Here is a 22,191-nt window from a genome sequence, read left to right as displayed (position 1 = left end):
ACCTCCTCCTACCCCTCCGCAACCTCCAGCGGCAATGGAAGCGTTCTCTTGTCGTCTTCAGCACTTCCGACGAACACGAGCTTCTCCGCTCTCCCCAGCTCATCCCCTCTTCTCAGCTCATCCGCTCTCGCCAATTCGTCCTCCCTTGGCAGCTCGAGTGTGTCGGCCTTCGTATCCTCTTCCGTTCGATCTTTGAGCAGTAGCAGTTCAGGACCAGTCTCGACGGGATTACTCTCCTCGCTCTCTTCCGCCTCCTCTGTCGTATCTCAAACGAGCAGCAAGAGTTCCGTCCTTACTACCTCCGCTCCCTCGTTGTCATCAACGCTCGTCTCTTCAAGCACGCCCGTCGTCCCGTCGTCTTCAAAGGTCTCAAGTACCGTTCCGACTTCGTCAGCCCCCGCCGGACTTCCGACTGCACCCGTGACTGGAGCGAATGTCAACATCGCACGTCTAGCTGGTACTGTCGCGACTGCATCTTTGAGCAACGCGAGGTCGCCACCTTCGGGAGTAATCGATGGAGTCGTCGGAGGACTTTCGGTACTCGGATTCGGAAACGCTGCGAACGAATGGGCCGTTCAAGGCACCGGTTCTCAATGGGTACAACTCGACTGGAAGCAGCAATACTTCATGCGCAAGATCGTCCTCTACGGACGAGTAAACGGTCTCAACACGGTCGAATCGGGAGTCCTCTCGTTCTCGGATGGAACCGTCATCAAGGTTACCGGCTCAATTTCTTCAGCTGGGTCAACTGTCTCCCTCGGTACTGGTATCTGGGCGTCGAGCGTTCGATTTACGACCGCCGGAACCTCGTTAACTTCGACGAGCGTCGGACTCTCCGAAATCGCAATCTGTAAGTCTTCTCTTCCCTTCCTATGACTCTCTCGACGTATTCGCGCTGACTCTGTACCTCGGTCTCCGAACAGACAACGCTGTACCGCCGACAACTGGCTTGGTCGGAACTCTCGGAAACGCAGTTGGATCCACTTTGACCGCGACTCTCAACTCTCTCGGGTTCTAGAAACCTGTTTCCTCATAACATATCCCGCATTCTTCGTTCCTCTGTCACTTCCGTACCCTCATACACCTGTAGCTTTTCTTGATACCCTCCTTCCAAGTAGCTTTAGGAAGAATCCTCTGTAGCTTATCCCACTTCTTATTCTCGCTGTTATCTCGGTGGACCTTGCGCCAGCAGAGGAATACTCTTACGACCGCCTTGGCGAGTCGAGTGGCAGCTTTTGAAAGGCGTGTGCGATGACTGAGCTTTGAAGAAAGAAAGTCTCGGATTGTCGCGACTCGTTTCGTCTGTGCGTTTGGATAGTTTCCGAGCTTCTGCCTCAGGCTGCCGTGCGCATGAGTTTGCTTGGGTAATCTCCATCTATCTCCGTCTTTGTTCTCGAACAAATTTACTCGGATCGACTGCTTGCGAAATCTTTCATTCCATTTCTTCACTCCTCACCGCTCCCTTCGTTGGGCAGCAGCACCTCTAGGAACGATATCAGCAACTTCTATCGATACTCAGCATGAACAGTCAGGCCTATCAACCGCTCGCGTCGACTTCCTCGCCTCAAAACAACGCTACATCTCCTCCTTCACAATTCTCGACCTACCTGCGGCGCTGGAGGCCCTACATCATTCTGGTAGCTGCAGCCAGTATTATCGCCCTCCTACTACCGTCACAGCCTTATACGGCGCTTACGAGAGCAGCGAGGGAGCTCGGATATACGGGAGGTGGAAACCTAGGTGACCAACCGACTATTGCGGTGGTAGATACGCGTGAATTGGTCAATCTGATGGCAAAGGTAAGCCCTCACTATGCTCGTCGCGCTCTCAGGCTGCGACGACAGAGTTGGGTCGAGTTGAACGAAACCTTTCGGAGTTCCGGTTCGACCCTCTCTCAAGCGTGTATGCAGTCATTGACACGTATTGTATATCTATCGCCAGGCTGGAAGAGATTGCGGGTGGTACCATGGTCAACCTCATCGAGAAAAGACGACATCGCCTTACGGATGGCCCCTCGAAACACCTCCCGATTCCCCTTATTTCCTCACCGACGCCGATCAATACTCTCTCGACCACATCCTCGCAACTCGGATTTTCTCCTACGCGAATCTCGTCCCGCTCCTCTCGAATCCTCCCCCCGATTTCATCTTTGTCCCCCTTCTCTCTCAGCTTTGGTCGAACCCTTGGGGATGTCCAGATCCGAATCTACACCTCGGAATGGCTCAATCTACACAACTCATTCGTCAGCTCGTTAAACAAGTCGGACCAACTCCATATCCTCGAATCCTACTCGCTCTCTCGCCGATCAGAAGTCAACTCGAAAGGGACGTTTTCACCCCAGAGCTTATGGAAGAGTTCAAGGATAGCGTCGTGGCTGTTTCGATTGAGAATGCGTTGAAGACGAACACGGAAGGAATGAACTTTACGATCGACCTACCTTGTAAGAACCTCTTCTCTTCCTCTCCTTGCGAACTCGCTGCTGATCCAATAAACTATTCATCAACAGATCCGACTGGTTTCCACCTCTCTCAAAACCGGAACAACTCTCGCGCGACACTCAGCGATTCCCTCCTCAACCGAGATCGGCCCTACCTCCTCAACTACGCTGCCAGCACAACTCATCCTTGGGGAGCTCCCGCCTCGGAACGATTCAACGGTTTCGCCTTGCGAGGAGCCCTACACAAAGAATTTTCTGCCTACAACGCTCGTACCGACGTCTCGACTTCTCCTCGTATCCTATACGATGAGATCAAGAACGCGATGGACGGATCACAGAACCTCACGATGTTCCACGACCACATGTCACATTCCGTCTTCTGCCCAATGCCGAGCGGAGATTCGCCAACTCGTCGAGCGTTCTTCGAAGCGATCTTACTCGGTTGTATCCCCGTCGTTTTCCGACAACACGCTTATGGTCGATTACTCCCCTCTTCTCCCGAGATCAACGACGTATCGAAATACACCGTCTTCATCCCCGAAAACGACTTGATTCTCGAACGAGGTCAGACGCTCATCGAAAGGCTCGAATCGATCCCTCCCGCAAAAGTCCGTCAGCTACAACAACACCTCTACGAGATCGCACCCAAATTGCAGTGGTCGATTCCGGAGGAGGAGGAATGGTTCGAACCTGAACCTTGGGTGATTGAGGAGGAATCCCTCTCGAGTGTACCGCAAGGTGCGAAAGTGTTCAACTTGACGGAAACGAGGGAGAAGGCAATGAGAGGGGATCGACCGACAGAAGATGCTTTCTCGATGGTGTTGAAAGAGTTGAGATTCATTCGGGACGGGAAGTGGAAGTTACCTCAAGTCGAGGATTTGAGACCGGACCCCCTCGACGAGACTGCTTAGATTAGAGATATTCAACTTGGATTATCATTAGTCGGGAAGAAGTATGATATAGATTATCGTGATATCTTTGTCGGTTATTTGTTGTAACAACAATGAGCTCAGCCTCGTGTGCATTTCCCTCTTTTTCTCGTTTCTTTCCGCATATCCCGACTCCTTTTCCGTCCTTGCACTGTCGTTTCATACCCCTTCTTCGTTGTTCTGCATCATTCCTTCCTCGAATCCTTTACTTCTTCAAAGTCAACGAAATGAACCGAGCTCTTCGCGTTCTTTTCTTTCTCACCTTCCTCCTCACTCTCGCCGTATCGTTCGACGTACAGAGGACCCCTTGGCCAGCAGCTTTTACTCCAGATTTCAATCTCTCCGATCCCTTCCCTGCGATACTTGTTCGCCAGTCTCTCCATTGCCGCGTTTTGACGTTCTTGTTCAAAGAACGAATCCATCGTGAGAGCTCCTCCTTCTCCTTGATGAATCTCTGACGATCTCCTCATCTCTAACCTCTCGGTGGAGGACTCGTGGGAGACCTGCGAGGCGGAAAAGTTTCGAACTGGGTTTTTGCGTGCTTCTGAAGTTGCGACGGAAATTGATGAAGTCGCTGCTCGACCTGCAAAGTACTCTGCGGCTTCTTCTGAGATTATGAGTCCTCTGTCGTTGACCGAGGAGCAACGGAGTGGGAGTGGGAACGGAGAAGGAGGAGGGAGGACTCGGTTTGAATCCCAGAGAGGAGGGGACGGAGGGAGAGGGATAGAGGTCGGATTCGGGTTGGGAGGAGGTTGAGAAGAGCGCTCGGGAGATTTGTGGAGCGACTGTGACATGGTTGAAGGAGGAAGAGAACGATGTAGCACGGCGAGTCGAAGCCCACAGAATTCGGAGTGAAGACGAGAATTGTCCCGTTTTTGCTCTTCAGCTTCGAAGCTGCGCTCGAGGACTCTCCCCTGAGTTCAGACATACCAACTTCCCTGCTCATTGCGAGATGCAAAATATCGTCAGAAAGGCTACGGGCGAAACGCTCCGCGAGCAGGGAGGAAGGCTGTCGAGGAACCCTGTTGAAGAGGTGATTGGTCGAGTGTGAGACGGGTTGCGGGTGGCGAGCAACAAGAATCTGGTCGGACAGGAGGGGAAAAACACCGAGCTCGAGCTTTCGTTTCGATTTCGTTTCAGTTGAACGCAATTCTTGTCTTCTCTCGCTTCGAAGAGCCTACAGTCTGACGCACGCGAGTACTGACATACTTCCTGTTCGACGTGCTCCCCGAAGACCGTGCGCCTCAGACTTCTGAGATCTCATCCACTCAGTGATCACTCGGAATTCGAATCGATGATCGTGTCTTCCAGAGAGAAAACAATGAGTAGTGACAAAAGAGAGAATGAGTCAAGCGAGTACGCTACAATGCTATGAAACAGATAGGATGCCGAGAACAGAACAGCGAAAACCGAAAGTGTCTATGATGAGATGGAACGAAACTGCGGAAATGATGAACCTTGGGAGAGTGAGTAGATATATACATCGAGATGAGGATGAGATGATGATGAGATGATGATGAGATGATGATGAGATGAGGACGAATCAGATGCGGATGAATGAACTAGCTACAACCTCCTTCGGCGAGAGAGTTTCTCGGTTTTGTCGAGCTTGATTGACTGAACATGGTTAGATTAGGGTTGGTGTAGATTTCGAGATTATCTTGAATGTAATCGGAAGTAGCTGTCCCGCGCAAACGAAAACGAGAATGAGCCTCAATTCCGTGCGAAAAGGGAAGATCGGAGGAACTCACGATAGTTTTTGGGATCACAACCAACGTTTCGATCTCCTTTCTGGTAGACTCGAACGGAAGCGATACGGAGGGTTCCGGGGAATTGGACCTTGCCCCATTCTGTACAAACAGCGAAAAAGTACCGTCAGTCGATGAGATTGGATATCTTTTCGATGACCAATAACGAGAGACGAACCAGGAACTTGGAACTATCGAGTCGGAGGAAGAAAATGCGACAGAGAAGTCAGTACAAGGTGGAAGAATGAGAGGAGAGGTCGGCAAAACCTACTTTGTAACCTGAGGAGTGAGGAGCGAGAAAGAGAGTCAGCTTCGTTTCAGATCAACGATGGATAAGAGCTCGACTCACTGATTGCAAGATTGAGATTGATATACATCGGTTCGACAGAAACCTTGCGCTGTCCAATTTGAGCTTCGGGCGAAGGTCCCATCGCGTTATCGTTCAATCTCCAAGTTTCAGTTCCGTTGATTGCCCACTGAATGTGTCCCGCCGTGTCGCCTTCTGAAGGTTCGTATTCGAATCCATAGGAAGTGTAACCCGCTCCTTCGAAAGAAGTATCGTCGGTTTGTACCTCGAGCGACATGGATTCTTGGTAGACTGATCCGTGCCATTGATCTGCTCACATCGAGAGGGTCAGTCCCTATCGTAATCAGGCAAGGAGAACGAAGACTGACTTTGTTTGATCGTCCATTGAGCATCATTCGTTTCGATGTACGGCGTTTCGTTTCTCCAGAGGTAACCGGCAGTGAAGGGAGCGACTTGGATAGACTGTGGAAAGCGAACACGATCAGCGTGCGAGCTCATGAGTGTCAGAATACGGGTGGAAGAGAAGACAAACCTGAGAAGCGGAACCTCGATCACCTGAGAAGCAGCGAGGATCGAGGTGAGCTGTAGGATCGATCGGAAGAAAGGGATGAACTGAGAGCTTACCAGTCGACCAGATTTGACCTTCGAGAGCATCGATTTCAGGCGCTCCTCGACCCGTTCGAACGTTCGGACCGGGATGATGCTTCGAGTCGGCAGAGCAGGTACACGCAGAGAAACGTTGACCCGAGAGCTATCGAGACGAGAAGCAAAGTTTGTGAGCGTGAGTTCGAACGGACGAACGAAAGGGTAAAAAGAGCTAGACTCGTTCAACTTACGTAGGAAAGTTCTCCTCCGTAGTCTCGACCTCCCGAGTGTTTCGCAGCGTAAGGGTCGGTACCATTCGGCCATCTGTCGATCGTCGAGGGAGCAACGGAACCGATTTTGTGAGGATGAGCTCAAAAAGGTATAGGAGGGAAGCGATGTTGCTCACGTTTGATTCGGTAGGGTTCCGACATCGCATTCGTTATAAGAGTAAGGCCAGACACCGTCGTTCGAAGCTCCGTAACCCGCTCGTCCGAGGTTACCTGATCGTAAAGAAGCGCGGAATTGTCAGCTCTCTCGTCGGACCTCTCGACTCGTTGCGCTGAAAGAGACGACTTACCCATTGTCCAGACACCGGGCCAGTATCCTTGAGCAGTAGGAGTCCCGGGCAAACTCAGGTTGACTTCGAGATAACCTCCGGTAAAACAGAATTTATTCCATCTGAGCGAGTCCGACACACTCAGCCTCGATATAATCACTAAGCGGCTGAGAGAGACGTGACTCACGATTGTAACATTCCCGATCGGAAGTTGAGGTTGTTCCAAGGTTCTTGAGTCATCGTGATTTCGAGATTACCGTCTTTCGTCGTGATCGCGTCGGGGTCGTACCATTCGAGATCGGTAGTTTGCCAGTAATGTAGGTCTTGTGCTTCCCAGAAGCTACGAAATCGACGTCGTTGTTAGCGCAGAGGAAGACAGAAGAGAGCGAGAGAGAGAGGGGAAAAGGAAAACTCACGGATCATCTCCGGGCCAGAACGTTCTTCCATCTTGTTCGAACTGCGATTGCCATCCTCCACTCGTCAGTCTCAAGCGACGTGATACAGATTCTCGAGCGCTCAAGCTCACCTCATCCGAAAAGACCAAATTATACGTTTCACCATCGAATCCCACCCTCGTATACGCTTCTTGAGGAGTATCTTTATCGATGAGACCTGGTAGACCTGGAATCATAGGTACCTGACCTGTCGAATTCGAGAGGAGAGTAGTTTGCGACATGGGGAAACCGCCTTTGATGACCTGTTTGCGAAAGAATGAAACTTGTCGTCAGTTGCGAAGACTCGACATTGGAGGAAAGACGCGTACGAATCGATAGATAGGCCATCTGCGAGGAACGAACAGCCACGAGTGAGCTCAGATCAGAAAGACGGTAACGAGGAAGGGAGAAAACTCACCCAGCGAATAACCCGATAATTACGACGATCACCACGATCAATGAAACGGTATTGATCAGAGCCAACCAACTAAACTTGCTACTCATCTGCCTATCCATCATTTTCTCCAATTCGGGATCATACGAATGTAAAAAATCGTCCGCTTCTTTCTCCCACGCCAATTCCGTCGACCCTGCTCCCGAACTACTCTCCCCTGGAGTGATCACCCTTCCTTCTAATCGAGGGATCGATTGAGTCGAAGCATGTTTACGAGGATCTCGAAGTGGAGTTGAAGCGGGATCGGCACCTCCGACGGGTTCATCGAGAGTCGAGGAAGATTCGGAATTCGGAGTGGTCGAGTAGGGGAGAGTCGGAGGGTCTAAGCCCATGGAAGAGGAGGATCTGTGAGCTTGAGACAGGGCGGAGTTACGTCTCGGACCGAAAGAAGTTGGGAAAGGGCCATAGGATGCTCCGACTGTGCCGTTTAGAATGCCTGTGGAGGTTCATACATCGAATAGGAGGGAGTGAGTGAACAGATTACGCGAAAAAAGGCAATCGAACGATTCGAGGGGGGAGAAGAGAAGGAGGGAAAACAAGTGGGAGAGGTTCAAACTCACCGTACGCGGTATCGTCCAACGCTGAGTTGTCTACAGAGTATCGATTCGTATGTCCTCTTCTGAAGCCGGCGGAACTCATCGAATCGACCGAAGGGGAACGATCATTGCCGTGAGAAGAGTTCGAGAGTGCGGTAAGTGGGGAAACGAGTCGAGCAGGTAAGCTCTGTCGTTGTTGATCTGGCATTCCTCCTAGTCTGTCGTGCTTCCGTGTTGTCGTGAAGCGGATCCGAGATGAGAGAGAGCCGAATCCAGCAAAGAAATCGGAAGATTTTCAACGCCAAGCTCTCGTGATGCTTGTCAAGACAAGTCTTTCGATCTCGATTTCATTTCACTCGTCTCATGCATCATTGGTAAGGTAGAGAAACAACAAGTCATATCGTGGGAGAGGGAAGCTGCAGTGCAATGTATAGCATCCGGGAAAAGCAAAACTTGGATCCATCTTGAGCGAAAGCAGAACGACGTTCTACGAAACCAGGTTACCCGACAGCATACTTTTGAAGAAAATGTGACCATTCCGCGCTCGACTGTAGAAAGGAGAGAGGATCAGAGACGAAGCTCAGCAAAAACGAAAGCTTGCGAAAATGTCGACCCGTTCTCAAAGTTCCGAGTCGGTGTCCCTAGTCTTGAGCCCCGAGCTGCAGAGTAGTATAAAGAGCTGAAGACGCCTGTTGTGAGCTTGTAACCTGTAGAAGCAGAGCAAGCTGGGGACGCTCAAAACTGGGACTAACAACTTCGAACTTGAAATGGGCAGTCCTCACGGCTGGCACGTGAAGACGTCGCCGATCTCCCCAGTGTTGTCCGTTCCCTTCGCAGCATTTGCACGGCAGTCGAGTAGCACAGAACGAGTCCTGCCCCGCTGAAGCCAGGTTGAAGCGGGAAAGGCTTCGAGATCTTCCAAACCGGAGCGCCGTGAAAGCGCGCCTAGTCTTCTCGCAACCGGAAATTGCCATGGGCAGAGAATATGGATCAGAGCGAGCGAGGCGGCACGGGAATCGGAAGGACGTGTTGCGGAAGGGAGTGAGTGATCAAGGACCGGCGCGAGGGAGGTCATCGACATTGGAGGAGGCGGAGGCGGTCTATCGGGGCACAAGCTATAGCTGAGGCAGGCGCTGGTCGACTTCTGAGCAAGAGTGCAGAGAGGGAAGAAGAGTCGCGGTGACACGAATCAGGGAAACTTCTCCCGATTCTACCTCAACCTTATCACTACTTCCGACGATGGACGATCTATTCGGCACTTCTACTCCCAAGCAAGATCCTCAAGCCGATTTCCTCGCCCGGGAACGAGCTGCCTTAGGAGCCGACTTTGATGCTTCCGCTTCATCATCATCAACAGGATTACCTCAAGATAAAGACTTTGAACAATCGGCATCGGCCTTCCCTGATCTAGATGGTGGAGATGATGCGCTAGATGGATTCACTGGAGGAGCTGGAGCGGGAGGACAGTCGAATGGGGGGATGGGTCAACAAGTTTCCGTCACCGGCACGAATGAATTCGCTCAATTTGAACAAGAGTACCCAGAAGTAGAGATTCCTTCGGAACAAGTGAGTCTTTTCAAGTCCAAGGAAGCGGAGATGCGCGAGTTGCTAATTGCTTGTCTCGCTCGTCGCAGCCTGCTCTCCACTCGAATGGGTTCGATTCTTACCCTACCGAATCAGTATCGAACTACGCCAACCCCTATTCTCAACCGACTTCTTTCGTACAACCTCCTCAGCCGAATGACGATGAATCCGAATTCATTCAGTGAGTTTCTCTGTCGTCCTGCTCTTCTCCCGCTCCAAGGCTAACATCCTTCATCGTGCTAGAACATGGAAAGCGAAACAAGCCCAGGAAATCGCAGAGAGAGAATCGAAGGCGCAACAAAAGAAGGAAGAGACTATCGCGAAAGCTCGTAACGCTATCGATAACTTCTACAAAGACTACAACTCGAAGAAGGAGAAGTCTATCGCTCAAAACAAGTACGTCGCTTTTTATTGCTCGTCCATCGCGTTGGTCAGATGAGCTAACCTAGATCCGTGACATTGAAGGGAGGACGAAGAAAAGTTCCAAGGCAACTTAACCGAATCTCTAGCGCAAGGAACTACATGGGAACGAATCTGTCAACTCGTCGACCTGAGTGACAGTCGATCAAAGACGGCGACGAAATCGAAACAAGACTTGTCGAGATTCAAGGAAGTTTTGTTGAGTTTGAAGAGGGAAGGTGAAAACGCTCCTGGCGCAGGTGGTTACTAGACGATAGATAGCAGGGGTGGATGGGTCGGAGTCTGTTTGCTTTCCTTTCGTATGTTTTTTTCCTGTTTCCCTTTCATTTCTTCGCGTTCTTCTTGTCTGTCTCGTTCAACTGTAAACTCGATGATACCGCAAAAGTCAAATCACGGGAGTCCTCATGGTTACTCTTTACCGGCGATTAGGCGCTTCGAGCAGAGTGAGCGAGCCTCGACAGTTGAGTTCGATGAGTTCTTCATCGAGGTGTTTTCGAGCGAGCAGAGCGCCCCGCCGCATCGAGACGGGTCTTATACGTTGATAGATATGCAGAGCAACTAGATGGCGAATTCCGTTGAGTGTCTCGAGCGAGATTCGAGCGGAGCGACGTCCGATCGCTCTTTTCTCTCCTCTACTTCGGACTCGAATCACCCGCGACCCCAGGAACAGCACAAGCAAAACCGTAATATCCTATTGAACCGTCGGACAGGAGCGCAGATAGTCCGGGTCTCGCTCATCGGCCCTGACCTTTCCTTCATCAAACAAACGACTTCATCGCATCTCAACGACTCTCGAGGCCATCCTGCCAGCTCCAATAGCCCAGAAGGATACTTAGGAGTAATCTAGGGAGTCTCGTAATCTTCAGCTCGTGAGTCGAGACCTGTTCCGCTTTACTCGATTCTCACACCCTCTCTGAGTCTGCGTCCTTGCGAGATAAGACGACTGACATGGTCAGTACTGCTACTCGGTGAACAGATTCCTAACCTTCACCTCTGTCCCTCCTTGGATTCCCTTCGCCCACGATCGAAATGCTCTCGAATCTTCCACCTGAACTCGTTCGCGAAATCATCGAAACGACTATCCCGCATTCCTTCCACTCGACTACCTATCGAACGCGACAAAGCACTCTTTGCGCTCTTTCCCTCGTATCAAAGCAATTCCGAGCGATCGCTCAACCTCTTTTATCCGAGGTCGTTTGGGTCAACTCGAAGCGAAGCTGGGATTTCTTCTGCGCCGGATCAGGAGGAGGAGGAGAAACACGGGAGCGAGGCTCCTTCCTCAAGCAAGCGATTTTATTTTATGGTGTACCCGTACTCTCCGCAGAAGAAAGTCGTAACTTGAAGCAGCTCCTTTCTTCCGTTACCGCTTTCACAGTGTCTTCGGTTCCCGAAGCAAGCCTCTCACTTTCCTCCTTGAAGTCTTTCACTCGTAAGCTCTCCTGCGGTCTATACACAAAAAGGTGACTCACTCGTTCGACTGCTCTTCTAGGTCTCACCAGTCTTCACCTCACCTACATCAGATGGGAGGTTCCGGACCGTCTCATCCTCCCTCATGTTCGATCTCTCACTCTACACTGCGTCTCGAGCAGCTTTTCCGCCTCTCTCTTGAATCCAGTTGTCCTTCCGAATTTGCGAAACTTGGCTTTCAGCACCTCCCCCTGCGAAGCGCCGCAATCTATGTTGGCTCGTCAGCTTCTCCCTCAACTCGACACCCTCCGCCTGAATCTGTGGGTGTGGGCACAGCCACAAGCAACCTGTCTTCACGGCGCCGTTGCCAAAACTCTGATCGATTTGGACGTCGACTCGATTCCCGACCTGTTGCCGAAAACCCAACTTGTCCCTCTCTCGCACGTACGTATTTATGGCTGGTCGGAATCGGACGAGGAGGAAGAAGAGGGGAACGCGGAGGGAATTACGATCGCATCTGACCTCGACGACTTCGCTTCTTTCATCGGCGGAAGGTCTCTCCGAGCGCTCCAAACCGTCTTCCTGGATTCGCACTTCCAAGGTTCGAAATTACCGTACTTACAACGCTCAATCGAAAACCTCATTCGAGTATGTCAAGAAAAGAAGATTGAGGTCGTTTTCGAACCAGTTCCTCGCAATTTTGCAATCGACCCCTGCATCTCGCCCGAATTCATCAAGAGGCAGAAGGAACGTAAGAACAAAGAGACGGGGAACCAGTAGGAGCACGGGCGATAAAGAGAGCACAACGAGTCCTCTCCGTATTTTCTTCATCTTTCGACTTTCTCCCTTCGCGTTTCTTTTAGAGTTTTGTACTCTCCTTCTCTCTGTGCAACCCTACTTTGGACTTTCCCTACGTACGTGTCGCTGAGAGTAAAGAGAGTAGAGAGAGTGCGCTCTTCGTCTCGATGTGCAAGCGAGCGAGCAAGGTTTGGTAAATCGGAGCTGAGTAGCGAATTGCAAAGTGAGGATGTCGGGACCACGCTTTTTCGGTGCGGCCCGACCGAAGGACAGTCTAGGCACAATTCAAGCGAACGTCTGAAGGGATTTCGGCAGCTCAAAGTCAAGGTCATCGCGGACAAAAGAGTCGGTCGAAGCGACTCAGCAACAACACGAAGGTGCGACGTCTTCCACGCAACTCTATTGTTCTAGCCCTGGAGAAGTAGCGAACGAGGGGTCCTCCCAGAAGAGAGGAGAGAGAGTGAGAGAGGCAGAGAAAGACATAGAGCGCGCAGGCGGGGAGGGAGCGAGAGAAAAGGATTGACCCATCGCCGAATTTATGTTGACCTTAAGCGATCTCGAGGCGATGTCCGGATCAGTCGAGGACTCGAAGAGCGATCATCAATCATCTGAGCTCAGGCGCCAGTCCTTAGATTGCCGAATCGTAATCGGTATCTGAGGATGGCGACACGAGGATGGGCTTGCCTTTTCGTTGTCTAGCCGAGTGAACCGAAATCCTCTACATCCTTCAAGTCATCTCGCTCATATGATGAATCAGCACGCATGAACGAGGAAGTAGCGCAGAGCATGCGGCTCCACTGAGGAGAAATTTTTGTGTCTCGTTTCCGTCGTGATTTCCCAGATCGTCGCTTGCAGAGACCCTACCACAATCACGGACGAAAGCTCAGAGGAACACCTGAACGAGCCTGGCCGACTTCACCTCGCTCCTTGCTGTGACTCGCCGATTCTTTAAGCAGCAAGGGTATCGAGGTTGATAATCAAGGATGAGCGGACTCGTGAGGGAAGTGCATGACTCTGTTGCAGGGAAAGCGAAGGCGATAGAATGCTGAGCAGTTTCAAAAAAGAGGCAGGATGGAGGAGCGAGGAGAGAGCGGTGTGAGGGCGAAAGAAGCGCGATCCTGTTCCAAAGGTCGGAACGCGGTCAGCGGATTGGAGCTTACGACGCCGCCCGAGCCTGTTGTGATAGCTTCGACAACTGAGCCTATTGTGATAGTCGAGAACTGGTCTGCAGGGTCGGAAAGAATCAGCCCCGGAAGCGGAAATTAGCGAGACTGAGCAACGGAAGAATCTCAACCGCCCGAACCGTGAGATTATCTCCAACTTCCTGATCTCTAGAGTATCGGGTCAGAAGTACTCACAGAGCTAGCTCAAGCGTTTCGATGGTGCTGAGAGAGAGCGCCGAGAGACGAGGTGGAATGACTTGCGAGATGGAGGGAATGCCTGTCGGACGGGAGATATCGGAGACCCCATGGTGTCCTGAGAGCTAGCTGACACATCTTCAGGGCGTGGGACGGTTCTAGAGGCGCATTGGCGACAGTCGAGTGAATGGATTGCAGACAAGCTTGTGATTCTCCGTTCTCCTCTCTACCTCTCACTCGAATCACTCGTGACCTCAGAAGCAGCACAGACAGGCCGACAGCAGTCTCTTCGTCATCCAGCGACTGTTAGGCCATTGACCACTCGGCTCTTCGACCCTTTCCTTTTCCTTCATCAAACAAGCGACTTCATCCCATCTCAACGACTCTCGAGGCCTCGTTGCAAGCTCCGATAGCTCGGAAGGATTATCATTAGTACTCCCAGGGAGTCTCGTAACCCTCAGTCCGTGAGTTGACACACGGTCCCCTCCGTTCCTTTCGCCGACTCTCTGTGAGCTGTCCTCATCAGCGAGAAGGAACGACTGATACAGTCAATATCTCTACCTGATCAACAGATCCCTGACCCACAACTCTTCCCCTCCTCCAGTTCCCTTCCCCACGAACGAAATGCTTTCGGATCTTCCGCCTGAACTCCTTCGCGAAATCATCGAATCGACTATCCCGCATTCCTTCCACTCATCTACGTATCAGACTCGTCAAGATACTCTTCGCTCCCTCTCCCTCGTATCGAAACAATTCAGAGCGATTGCCCAACCTCTCCTCCTTGAAATCGTTTGGATCGAATCGGAGCGAAGCCGTGATCTCTTCCGCGCCGGATCAGCAAAAGGAGGAGCAACACAGGAGCGAGGTCCCTTCGTCAAGCAAGCGGTTTTGTCCTACGGTCCGCCCGTACCCTCGTCAGCAGAAAATCACGATTTGAAGGAGATGCTTTCTTCCGTTACCGCTCTCTCGATGTATAAGGTTCCCGAGACGACCCTTTCATGCACAGACTTGGAATCTTTCAGCAGTAAGAACCATCTCTCTTCTCTGGAGTTTGAAATGGCAATATTTACCATCCGACTTTTCTGAGATAGGTCTCACGAGCCTTCACCTCTCTTACATCGACTGGAACAGCCCGTGCACCTTCACGCTCCCGCACCTTCAGTCTCTTACTCTGTACTCCAATGACGACGCCTTCCTCTCCTCTTTCCTAGACCTTGTCGCTCTGCCGAGCTTACGAAACTTCACCTTCTTCCACTTTCCCGGTGACGTGCTCCGACTACCAGCATTCAATCGACTATTCCCCGATCTCGAGACACTCTGCACGCTCTACAGCACGTGGGCACACCCCGCCGCCGCTTTCCTTCACGGTCATGTTGACAAAGCGTTGATCATTTCGCACGCCGCCCACCTCTCAGACCTGTGGTCTCAAAGACAACGACTCCCCTTTGTCAATTTACTCATCTATGGAACACACATGTCGGATAATGTCATTGGTCCCTCTCTGGACGACTTCGCTTCTTGCGTCGAGACAAGCGCCCTCTCCTCTCTGAAAACCATCTTCCTGGATCTGTCGCTTCAGACTTCAAACTCACTACCGTCACGCACACGTCACTCGGTCGAAAGACTCGCGCAAGTGTGTCTGGAGAAGAAGATTGAGGTCGTTTTCGAACCAGTTCCTCGCAATTTTGCAATCGACCCCTGGATCTCGCCCGAATTCGTGAGAAGGCAGAAGGAACGCAGGAATAAAGAGAGGGGGATTCAGTAGGAGTACGAGCACTGAAGAGTGTGTAACGAATCTTTACCGAATTTCTTCATCTTTCGACTTTCTCCTTTCGTGTCTCTTTCAGCGTTTTGTACTTTCCTTTCCTCTGTGCAACTCTGTTACGCAACTTTGTATATGTGCGCGAGAGTGCTCTCTTTGTTCAGCGAGCCGTGAAAGATCTCGTACATGGGTGTCAAGCGAAGAGGATCGAGGTCGTTTTCGAAGAGGGACCTTACAAACACGCATTCGATTCTTGAATCTCTCCCGGTTTCGTAGCAAGACAAAAGAGATGTCGAGAGGAGAAAGAGAGAGGAAATTAGGAGGCGAACGAAGGGTTGTTGATTTGGATCACGCATCTTTTTTTGCCGCACAAGCTTTGTTACACGCCTGCTTTCTCCTGTTCCTTTGGACTACCTGGTACCGTTCCTTACTTTTCTGCAACTTTCACTCGTCTTCTGTTTACAGACCGAGTCGTCTAGAAGTCCGCTTTTCTTGCGAGAGAGAGCGATTTGCAAAATAGGGATCGAATCGTTCGTCTCTCACTCCATTCGGACTTCCCTTCTTCTCTTGTTGTAGACGAAGCGCGATGTTTACTTCACGATGACGTGAGGTATGGACAGCAGGACCTGCTTTTGTTCCCGGGACGAACTGAGCGACCGAAACACTGGAAAGCGAACGAGGAGCGGTTAGAAATCTCCGGAGTGCGTGCTGCTCGAGACGGACACGGTTAGAAAACGTACCATTTACTTAGAGAACGTACCATTTACTTTCTCGACAAAGCGGTGCGAGATTCAATATGACGAGATAGAGGGAGAATTGTTGCCATTTGGCGGGAGAAGATGAAAATTCGCAAGCAGAGCTCCCGAGCTGTCGTCATTCGCTTGCGATGTTCAGATCAGTGGGCGAGCGGAGCAACGAGTCTACAGTCGAGCTACAACGTCTGCATGCGAAGCGAGCTGGACGAGAGCGTAAGCAAAGCAAGAGAGCGGATCGAACGACAACAAAGTGGTCCTTTTAGAGCCTGTGAGTCTTCCGCCCCTCCAGCACGTCTGTAGCATCACTAAGTGCCGATCGACTCAATCAGAGCAGCGTACGAGCCGGAGTGATTGCGAGAGAGGGCAGGTTGAACGAGTATCGAGATCGATTCGGCAATGGAGCGGGAGTAAGCGCTAGTTGGGTCGTTCGGAAGTCTGGAGCGCCAGCTTGTATTCGAAGGGATCTCAGCTGCTCAAGCAAGTCGTAGCTGATCGTGGTGAATGGTCGAAAGCTCTCTTCGATTCTCATCATCTTTCCCTTCTTTCTCCTTTCTCCCCTCCACCCAAACTCGCATCTTCGTATCATGTCAGCTCCTACAGCCCCGGCAACGCCTCCAGCGACTCGATCCTCTCTCCTCCTCTCCTCCTTCGCTTCCTTCCGCTCCGAACTCGACACCTCCCAATCCCAACGCGAACGAATCGTCAAACTTTCACGAGACATCACGGCATTATCGAAACAAATGATCTTCTCCTTGCATAGGGTTTCGAGCGGGAGGAAATGGGACGAAGTGAAAGGGGAGGTGGAGGGGAAATTGGAGAAATTGAGGGAATTGTTCGCGAGAGTCGAGAAGGAAGTAAAAGGGGAGGACTTCTGGAGGTAAGTTATACACCCACTCACTCGCTGAGGAAGGAGGGAACTGATCAGATGGGAGAGAATAGGTATGAGAGATCGATTTCACCAGGTTTACAAGAATATGTTCGTTCTCTCCCGCTCTCTTCCCCCTCCCTTGTTCCTAGACTGACCCCTGAACGATGTGCAGCTCGAAGGTTACACATTCTATCACTACCTAGAACATCGTACCCTCCCCACTCTCGCTCAATGTCAAGCTTCCCTTCTCCCTCCTCCCTCGCCCTCTCCTTCCTCTGATCCTATTCCCTCCACCTCCACCTCCGAATCAACAACAGCACCGACAACAGATACCGAAATGCGGACAATGGAGAGGGAGCCGTATGTGTTGGTTACGGCCGAAGATTATCTAGGTGGAGTAGCCGATTTGACGGGAGAACTCATGAGACTGGCGATTGCTTCCGTTGGGAAGAACCTGAATCCCACTCCAACGAGTAGAGGAGGAGGAGGAGGCGAAGAGGGTGAAGGGATGGGGGAGATTGAAAAGATTGGGAGAATGGTTAGAGAGATTAAAGGAGGTGAGTCTAACGTCTCTCCTTGTCTCTATTTTGCGAGGATAAGGGAACAGTCGCTGATGGGAAGTCATGATGGTGTGATAGAAATGGATCCCTTAGCTCCTTTCGCAAGATGGTTACCGAAGAAACTTGTCGTCCTCGATCAATCACTCGCGAAAATCGAAAATGGTGCGTACAGTCTCCCTTCTCTCTCCTCTCCTAACTCCTACTTTGCTCTCTCGTTGAAAGGAGGTAGCTGACTGATATCTTCTGTGCGGGGTGAATAGCTTCGTATAACCTGAAGATCCGAGGAGCTGAATACAAAGATGCGACCAAGATGCGGCGGGGATCGACGAGCGATGTTGGCGGAACAACAACGACGACAACGGGGCTGGAAAAAGCGAGGGAAGGAGTAGTAGCTTGATGATAACTCAGAGCAAGTCATCAGATGGATATTCGAAACGGGACAGTCGAGGAAGCGAAAAGAACGAGAGTTTTAGCGTTTCGGTGGAGAAACGAACTGTTTGAGGTCCCGGAAACGAGATTGCGGGCACACCCGGCTACTCCACGGGTCCTGAGCTTGACGTGTGGAATTCGACGCGCCGAGCAGTTCAGGGCCGGCGAGAACACCGCAAGCGATGGATCTGCGAAGAGGAGTCCTCGAAACTCGTGAAAGCGAAACTTGCGTTTTACTTCGTCTTACGGCTCGCGGTTGTGCAGGAGCTCAAAGCGTTTCCTTCTGAGCATGTCTGCGTGTTCAGCTGAGGAAAAAAGCCAACACTCGAAGATAACCCTCTCTGCGAGAAGCTCGAAACGAAACTCTCTCCCCTTCACCTCATCTCGCGATATACCGATCCCTCGTTCACCTCGCGCACAGCTATTACACACCTCTCGATCAAGGATCAATAGTCGCCCGCGCTCTTGTCCAGTCCGAAGAGCTAGCAAGTTTGATCAAACAACCCGATTCATCTCTCCCTCTCTCCCCTTTCACTCAGTTTAGAAGATGCCTAAGATCAAGACCAAGTGAGCTCTTTCCTCTGCCTCATCTACGCTGCCTGCGCCCCCGTAGCTGACTCTTGTTTCTCCCCGTTTCCCATCTCTCTCCCACCTCTCACCCGGTCCATAACCTCGCTTGACTGACTGCATAGCCGCACGAAACCACCACCAGAAGGGTTCGAAGAGATCGAAGACATTCTCGAAGAATACAACCGAAAAATGCGAGATGGTCAGTCCCTCATCTGTCGCACATCTCTCCCTGCTTCTCTCTGCCTGAGCAGTCACTGACGATGTGTTGATGGGAGGTCTTGACAGCTGAAGCTGAAAGTCACGAAGGGAAACGTAAAACTGAATCCCTCTGGCCGATTATGAGAATAACTCATACTCGTTCTCGGTACGCTCTCCCTCTCATTCGTTATAAGTGGACTTGATAGTCCAATGCTTATACGGGGTGCTGAACGTGTAGGTATATATACGATATGTATTATAAACGAGAAGCGATTTCGAAAGAGTTGTACGATTGGTTATTGAAACAAGAGTATGCCGACGCCAAGTACGTCGCTCCCTCTCCTTCTTCGTCTCTGTCTTGACGTTCTCTGTCGCAGTGAACTGACGGTGAGTGAGTGGACAGTTTGATCGCGAAATGGAAGAAACAAGGATATGAGAAACTCTGTTGCGCTCGATGTATCCAATCACGGGTAACTCCTTCCTCCTTTTCCCTTCCCCCTCGCAGAGTAACTCGTACTGATGAGACCGAGTGAATAGGATATGAACTACGCGGGATCGACATGTATCTGTCGAGTGCCCAAAGCGCAATTGAAGGAGAATGTGATTGTTGAATGTACTCATTGCGGTAAGTCTCCCTCGTTACTCTCTCTCTACTACCAGTATGTTCCCGCGAGTGGGTCTGAGAAAGTGACTGACGAGAGTGTTTGGTGCGGGAGAATAGGTTGTAAAGGTTGTGCTTCGACGGATTGAAAACAAAACAGAATTTAGATCGGTTTGTGAGCAATGAAATCATCAGCACCAGCAGATTTCGTCCGACTGGTGCATCGCGTCGTCGTTGCTCGAGACTAGGAAGATACGGATAGTGGCGGAGACGACGTGAGAGTCAGAGAGCGTTCGAGTTTTGCGGAAAACTTGAAAACTGTGGGATCTTTTTCTCAGCTCGCTCGATTTCTCCTCGCGCGTTGTCCGTTACCGCGGTCCGCTTGCATACTCTCCCCTGGGGTAAGGCTGAGGAGACCGAACGTATTGCAAGCGAAACGAATACTGTAGCTTTCCCAAAACGGCTGCAATCGAAATTCATTACGTCGAAATCCTCTCTCGAGTCTCTTGGACGTAACTTCGCTCACGCTCTTGTCTCGATCACTTCGTCTCAGCGTAAGCACTGCACAGAGTAACGAACCCAGAAGCAATAACTCACGGACGGTTTCTCTCGATCGCATTTCTCCCTTCCCTTTCCCCCCGCGTTCCTGCTTCTCTCCTTCCTCTCTCCCTCTTCACTTCAACTCTCGCTCAAACACCAAACCGTACAGCTAGATCTTCGACTATATACAGAGTCGACTTTCACAGCAAGCGATCGCCTACAGCCGTACAGAAACGGTAGACGTTCCAATAAATAAACAGACTCGCAAACGAATTCTTGCCCGTTTCGATCTCATCAACCCCCTCTCTCTTTCGATCGTGAGTTCGAGTTGTTCTTCGGTAGATTACATCGTGGATGGGTTAGCTGAACGCTGTTCGAACTTGCTCGATTAGGGACCCTTGAAAGTAGAAATCCGATTCAACCAACTCTTACATCTCCCTCTCATCTCTCTGTCGATCACTCAGTAGCTAGTCAGTCAGTAGAGAAAGAATGGTATTATTTGATTTCGGTAATTTCGACTACGTGAGTATCTCCATCTCCCGTCTCTCGAGGGTCCCCGTGCAAATTCACAACACACGCGCCCTCTCATCTCTTCTCTCACACTCACTAACCCGTTCTCACTCGTTCCCTCCAGGCGTGTCGTAACATTCCCTCCCTCCCCATCTGTAATCTCTTCTTCCGTCAACTTCTCAACAACCCTCGAGATCTCCCAACACCCGCCTCTTCAATCCTCGGGTTTCCCTCCGACCCTTCTTCTCCCGAATTCTCTTCCCTCCTCACAACGTACGGTGTCGGAGTAAATTCCGCGTGTTATATCCCTCGCGCCGGATTCACAGGAGGCGTTTCCGGTCGACTCGGAAACATTGCGAATCTAATTCTCTGCGGAATCGCCGTGTTGGTCGGTTTAGGACTCGCCGCCTCCGCACTCCGTCGTACCGCCGCAGTAGGTCGTCTAGAAATCACCGTCTTATTCCTTCTCTACGCCTTGGTTCAAGGTGCTCAATTGGCGGATAATTCAGCGTTATTGAGAGCGGGATCATTGGCACTGACGTGGATAACGGCAGTACATGTGGGATTACTCGTAGGGTTGTTTTGGGTATTGGTTTGGGTCGCGTTTTTGAGTTTACAAGTGGTTGAGGATGGGACTTTACTCTCCCTCATCGTACGTCTTTCTTTCCTTTTCTTTCTCTTCTCCCTCCCTCTCTCTGTTGGCTGAACTGACCTCGAGTGTGAACGAGTGTAGCCTATGTTCGGAATAGGAACGATCCTAACGGTCGGTTCAGGGTACATCGCAGCCGACACTGGTTTAACCATCACGAATTTCTTCCAATCCTCTCCTCCTGAATCCTTGAGATCTGTTTGGTTGTTCGTTTTAACGATCATTTGGCCAGCGGCTGCTGCGGGGATTTATTTCGTAGTTCAGGCGGGAGTCGTCGTGAGAGTTTTGAGGGAAAAGAAACCTCTCTGTACGTCTCCCTCTCCTCCTTTCTCCTCTCTCCCTTCTCCTCGAAACGAACGAGTTCGATCGCTGACGCAGAAGTGGGAACGATGTGAGTAGTCACGTTAATAGGATCCGCTATCGCGTTCATCCTAGCCCAAGCGGCCTACTACGCCCTTTCCTACAAGATTTGTACGGGTACCGACGCAAGGATCGATGCGAGTTGGATCGCTACGTTGTTGGAAACGGTTAGTATTGCTGGGATTTATGCCGCTTGGGTAATGGTTACTGAGGATGATTGGGAGGTAAGTTCTCACCGTTTTTTCTTTTGTTCAGTTTTCGAGTGGGAGAAGGCAGAAACTAATGAACAGGGATGAGTCTTACAGGGTGTCGCTTACTAAACTACGACTGAATTACCACTGCTACTACCACGGACAATCTATCAATCGAATTCTGAATCGAATCAATCCTTCCTTTTCGTTTTTCTGGAAACCTCCCAACCACCTCCTTCGTTCAATTCTCCGAGGATACCCCTACTCCCTCTCCAAAACTCTTTCTTAGCATCCCCTCTCCCTCTCTCTAGAACCGACAATTAATCTCTCTCCTCCCCTCTATCTCTGCCTTGGCTCTTTCGTTCGATCGATCGTTCGCGAGGTCGTTTTTCATATACACGTTTTTTCGTTTTTCTTTTCGTCGTTGTTTTCCTGTTCTGTGCCAATAAGTCAAGTTTGCTCTTTCATCTTTGTCTGTCTGAATCTTTGATGAACTCGTTCGTTCGAATTTCATTTCGCTTTCGCTCCAAATATCCATATTCTGTCTCTCTTCTTCTACCTCTGTCCTTTTTCTTCGTTCGTGCGTTGTGCAGTTGAGGTAATGTATAGAACTCAGCTTAGATCTCATCACTCTCTCGAAGCGAG

At 50.9% G+C, this 22,191-nt stretch overlaps 9 protein-coding genes across 9 annotated transcripts; 7 read left to right on the top strand and 2 right to left on the bottom strand.

The window, feature by feature from the left end:
- JCM6883_004231 (uncharacterized protein) lies at positions 1–1,018 on the top strand (the record flags this gene model as incomplete). Its single annotated transcript, XM_076635186.1, has 2 exons — positions 1–850; positions 924–1,018. Coding segments are annotated over 2 exons (945 nt in total), but the record flags the coding sequence as incomplete, so codon positions are not given.
- A 502-nt stretch (positions 1,019–1,520) lies between these two features.
- On the top strand, positions 1,521–3,348 carry JCM6883_004230 (uncharacterized protein; the record flags this gene model as incomplete). Its single annotated transcript, XM_076635185.1, has 3 exons — positions 1,521–1,799; positions 1,942–2,440; positions 2,507–3,348. The coding sequence occupies 3 exons, from the start codon at positions 1,521–1,523 to the stop codon at positions 3,346–3,348; spliced, it is 1,620 nt and encodes a 539-aa protein (XP_076484853.1).
- A 203-nt stretch (positions 3,349–3,551) lies between these two features.
- Positions 3,552–4,160, bottom strand: JCM6883_004229 (uncharacterized protein; the record flags this gene model as incomplete). Its single annotated transcript, XM_076635184.1, has 1 exon — positions 3,552–4,160. The coding sequence occupies one exon, from the start codon at positions 4,158–4,160 to the stop codon at positions 3,552–3,554; it is 609 nt and encodes a 202-aa protein (XP_076484852.1).
- A 768-nt stretch (positions 4,161–4,928) lies between these two features.
- JCM6883_004228 (uncharacterized protein) lies at positions 4,929–8,194 on the bottom strand (the record flags this gene model as incomplete). The annotated part of the gene is made up of 17 exons (XM_076635183.1): positions 4,929–5,047; positions 5,118–5,216; positions 5,293–5,305; positions 5,386–5,393; positions 5,464–5,730; positions 5,790–5,883; positions 5,954–5,976; positions 6,046–6,172; positions 6,258–6,330; positions 6,413–6,506; positions 6,584–6,684; positions 6,750–6,902; positions 6,979–7,019; positions 7,089–7,259; positions 7,326–7,344; positions 7,415–7,886; positions 8,011–8,194. 17 exons carry the CDS (start codon positions 8,192–8,194, stop codon positions 4,929–4,931), a joined length of 2,058 nt encoding a protein of 685 aa, XP_076484851.1.
- A 1,031-nt stretch (positions 8,195–9,225) lies between these two features.
- Positions 9,226–10,240, top strand: CLC1 (clathrin light chain CLC1; the record flags this gene model as incomplete). Its single annotated transcript, XM_076635182.1, has 4 exons — positions 9,226–9,552; positions 9,621–9,751; positions 9,814–9,966; positions 10,036–10,240. The coding sequence occupies 4 exons, from the start codon at positions 9,226–9,228 to the stop codon at positions 10,238–10,240; spliced, it is 816 nt and encodes a 271-aa protein (XP_076484850.1).
- A 779-nt stretch (positions 10,241–11,019) lies between these two features.
- Positions 11,020–12,177, top strand: JCM6883_004226 (uncharacterized protein; the record flags this gene model as incomplete). Its single annotated transcript, XM_076635181.1, has 2 exons — positions 11,020–11,419; positions 11,480–12,177. The coding sequence occupies 2 exons, from the start codon at positions 11,020–11,022 to the stop codon at positions 12,175–12,177; spliced, it is 1,098 nt and encodes a 365-aa protein (XP_076484849.1).
- A 4,477-nt stretch (positions 12,178–16,654) lies between these two features.
- Positions 16,655–17,895, top strand: JCM6883_004225 (translin family protein; the record flags this gene model as incomplete). Its single annotated transcript, XM_076635180.1, has 5 exons — positions 16,655–16,947; positions 17,010–17,046; positions 17,111–17,495; positions 17,577–17,660; positions 17,759–17,895. 5 exons carry the CDS (start codon positions 16,655–16,657, stop codon positions 17,893–17,895), a joined length of 936 nt encoding a protein of 311 aa, XP_076484848.1.
- A 579-nt stretch (positions 17,896–18,474) lies between these two features.
- On the top strand, positions 18,475–19,445 carry BUD31 (U2 snRNP complex subunit BUD31; the record flags this gene model as incomplete). Its single annotated transcript, XM_076635179.1, has 7 exons — positions 18,475–18,494; positions 18,620–18,696; positions 18,783–18,861; positions 18,934–19,020; positions 19,099–19,165; positions 19,233–19,320; positions 19,417–19,445. 7 exons carry the CDS (start codon positions 18,475–18,477, stop codon positions 19,443–19,445), a joined length of 447 nt encoding a protein of 148 aa, XP_076484847.1.
- An 880-nt stretch (positions 19,446–20,325) lies between these two features.
- JCM6883_004223 (uncharacterized protein) lies at positions 20,326–21,675 on the top strand (the record flags this gene model as incomplete). Its single annotated transcript, XM_076635178.1, has 5 exons — positions 20,326–20,358; positions 20,471–20,998; positions 21,080–21,302; positions 21,395–21,579; positions 21,661–21,675. 5 exons carry the CDS (start codon positions 20,326–20,328, stop codon positions 21,673–21,675), a joined length of 984 nt encoding a protein of 327 aa, XP_076484846.1.
- Positions 21,676–22,191: the final 516 nt, after the last annotated feature.

The sequence above is a fragment of the Sporobolomyces salmoneus genome, assembly GCF_050403485.1.
Source record: "Sporobolomyces salmoneus JCM6883 DNA, S_salmoneus_JCM6883_v1_ctg86, whole genome shotgun sequence".
Lineage (NCBI taxonomy): Eukaryota > Fungi > Basidiomycota > Microbotryomycetes > Sporidiobolales > Sporidiobolaceae > Sporobolomyces > Sporobolomyces salmoneus.
This window is presented reverse-complemented; position numbering and strand designations above follow the sequence as displayed.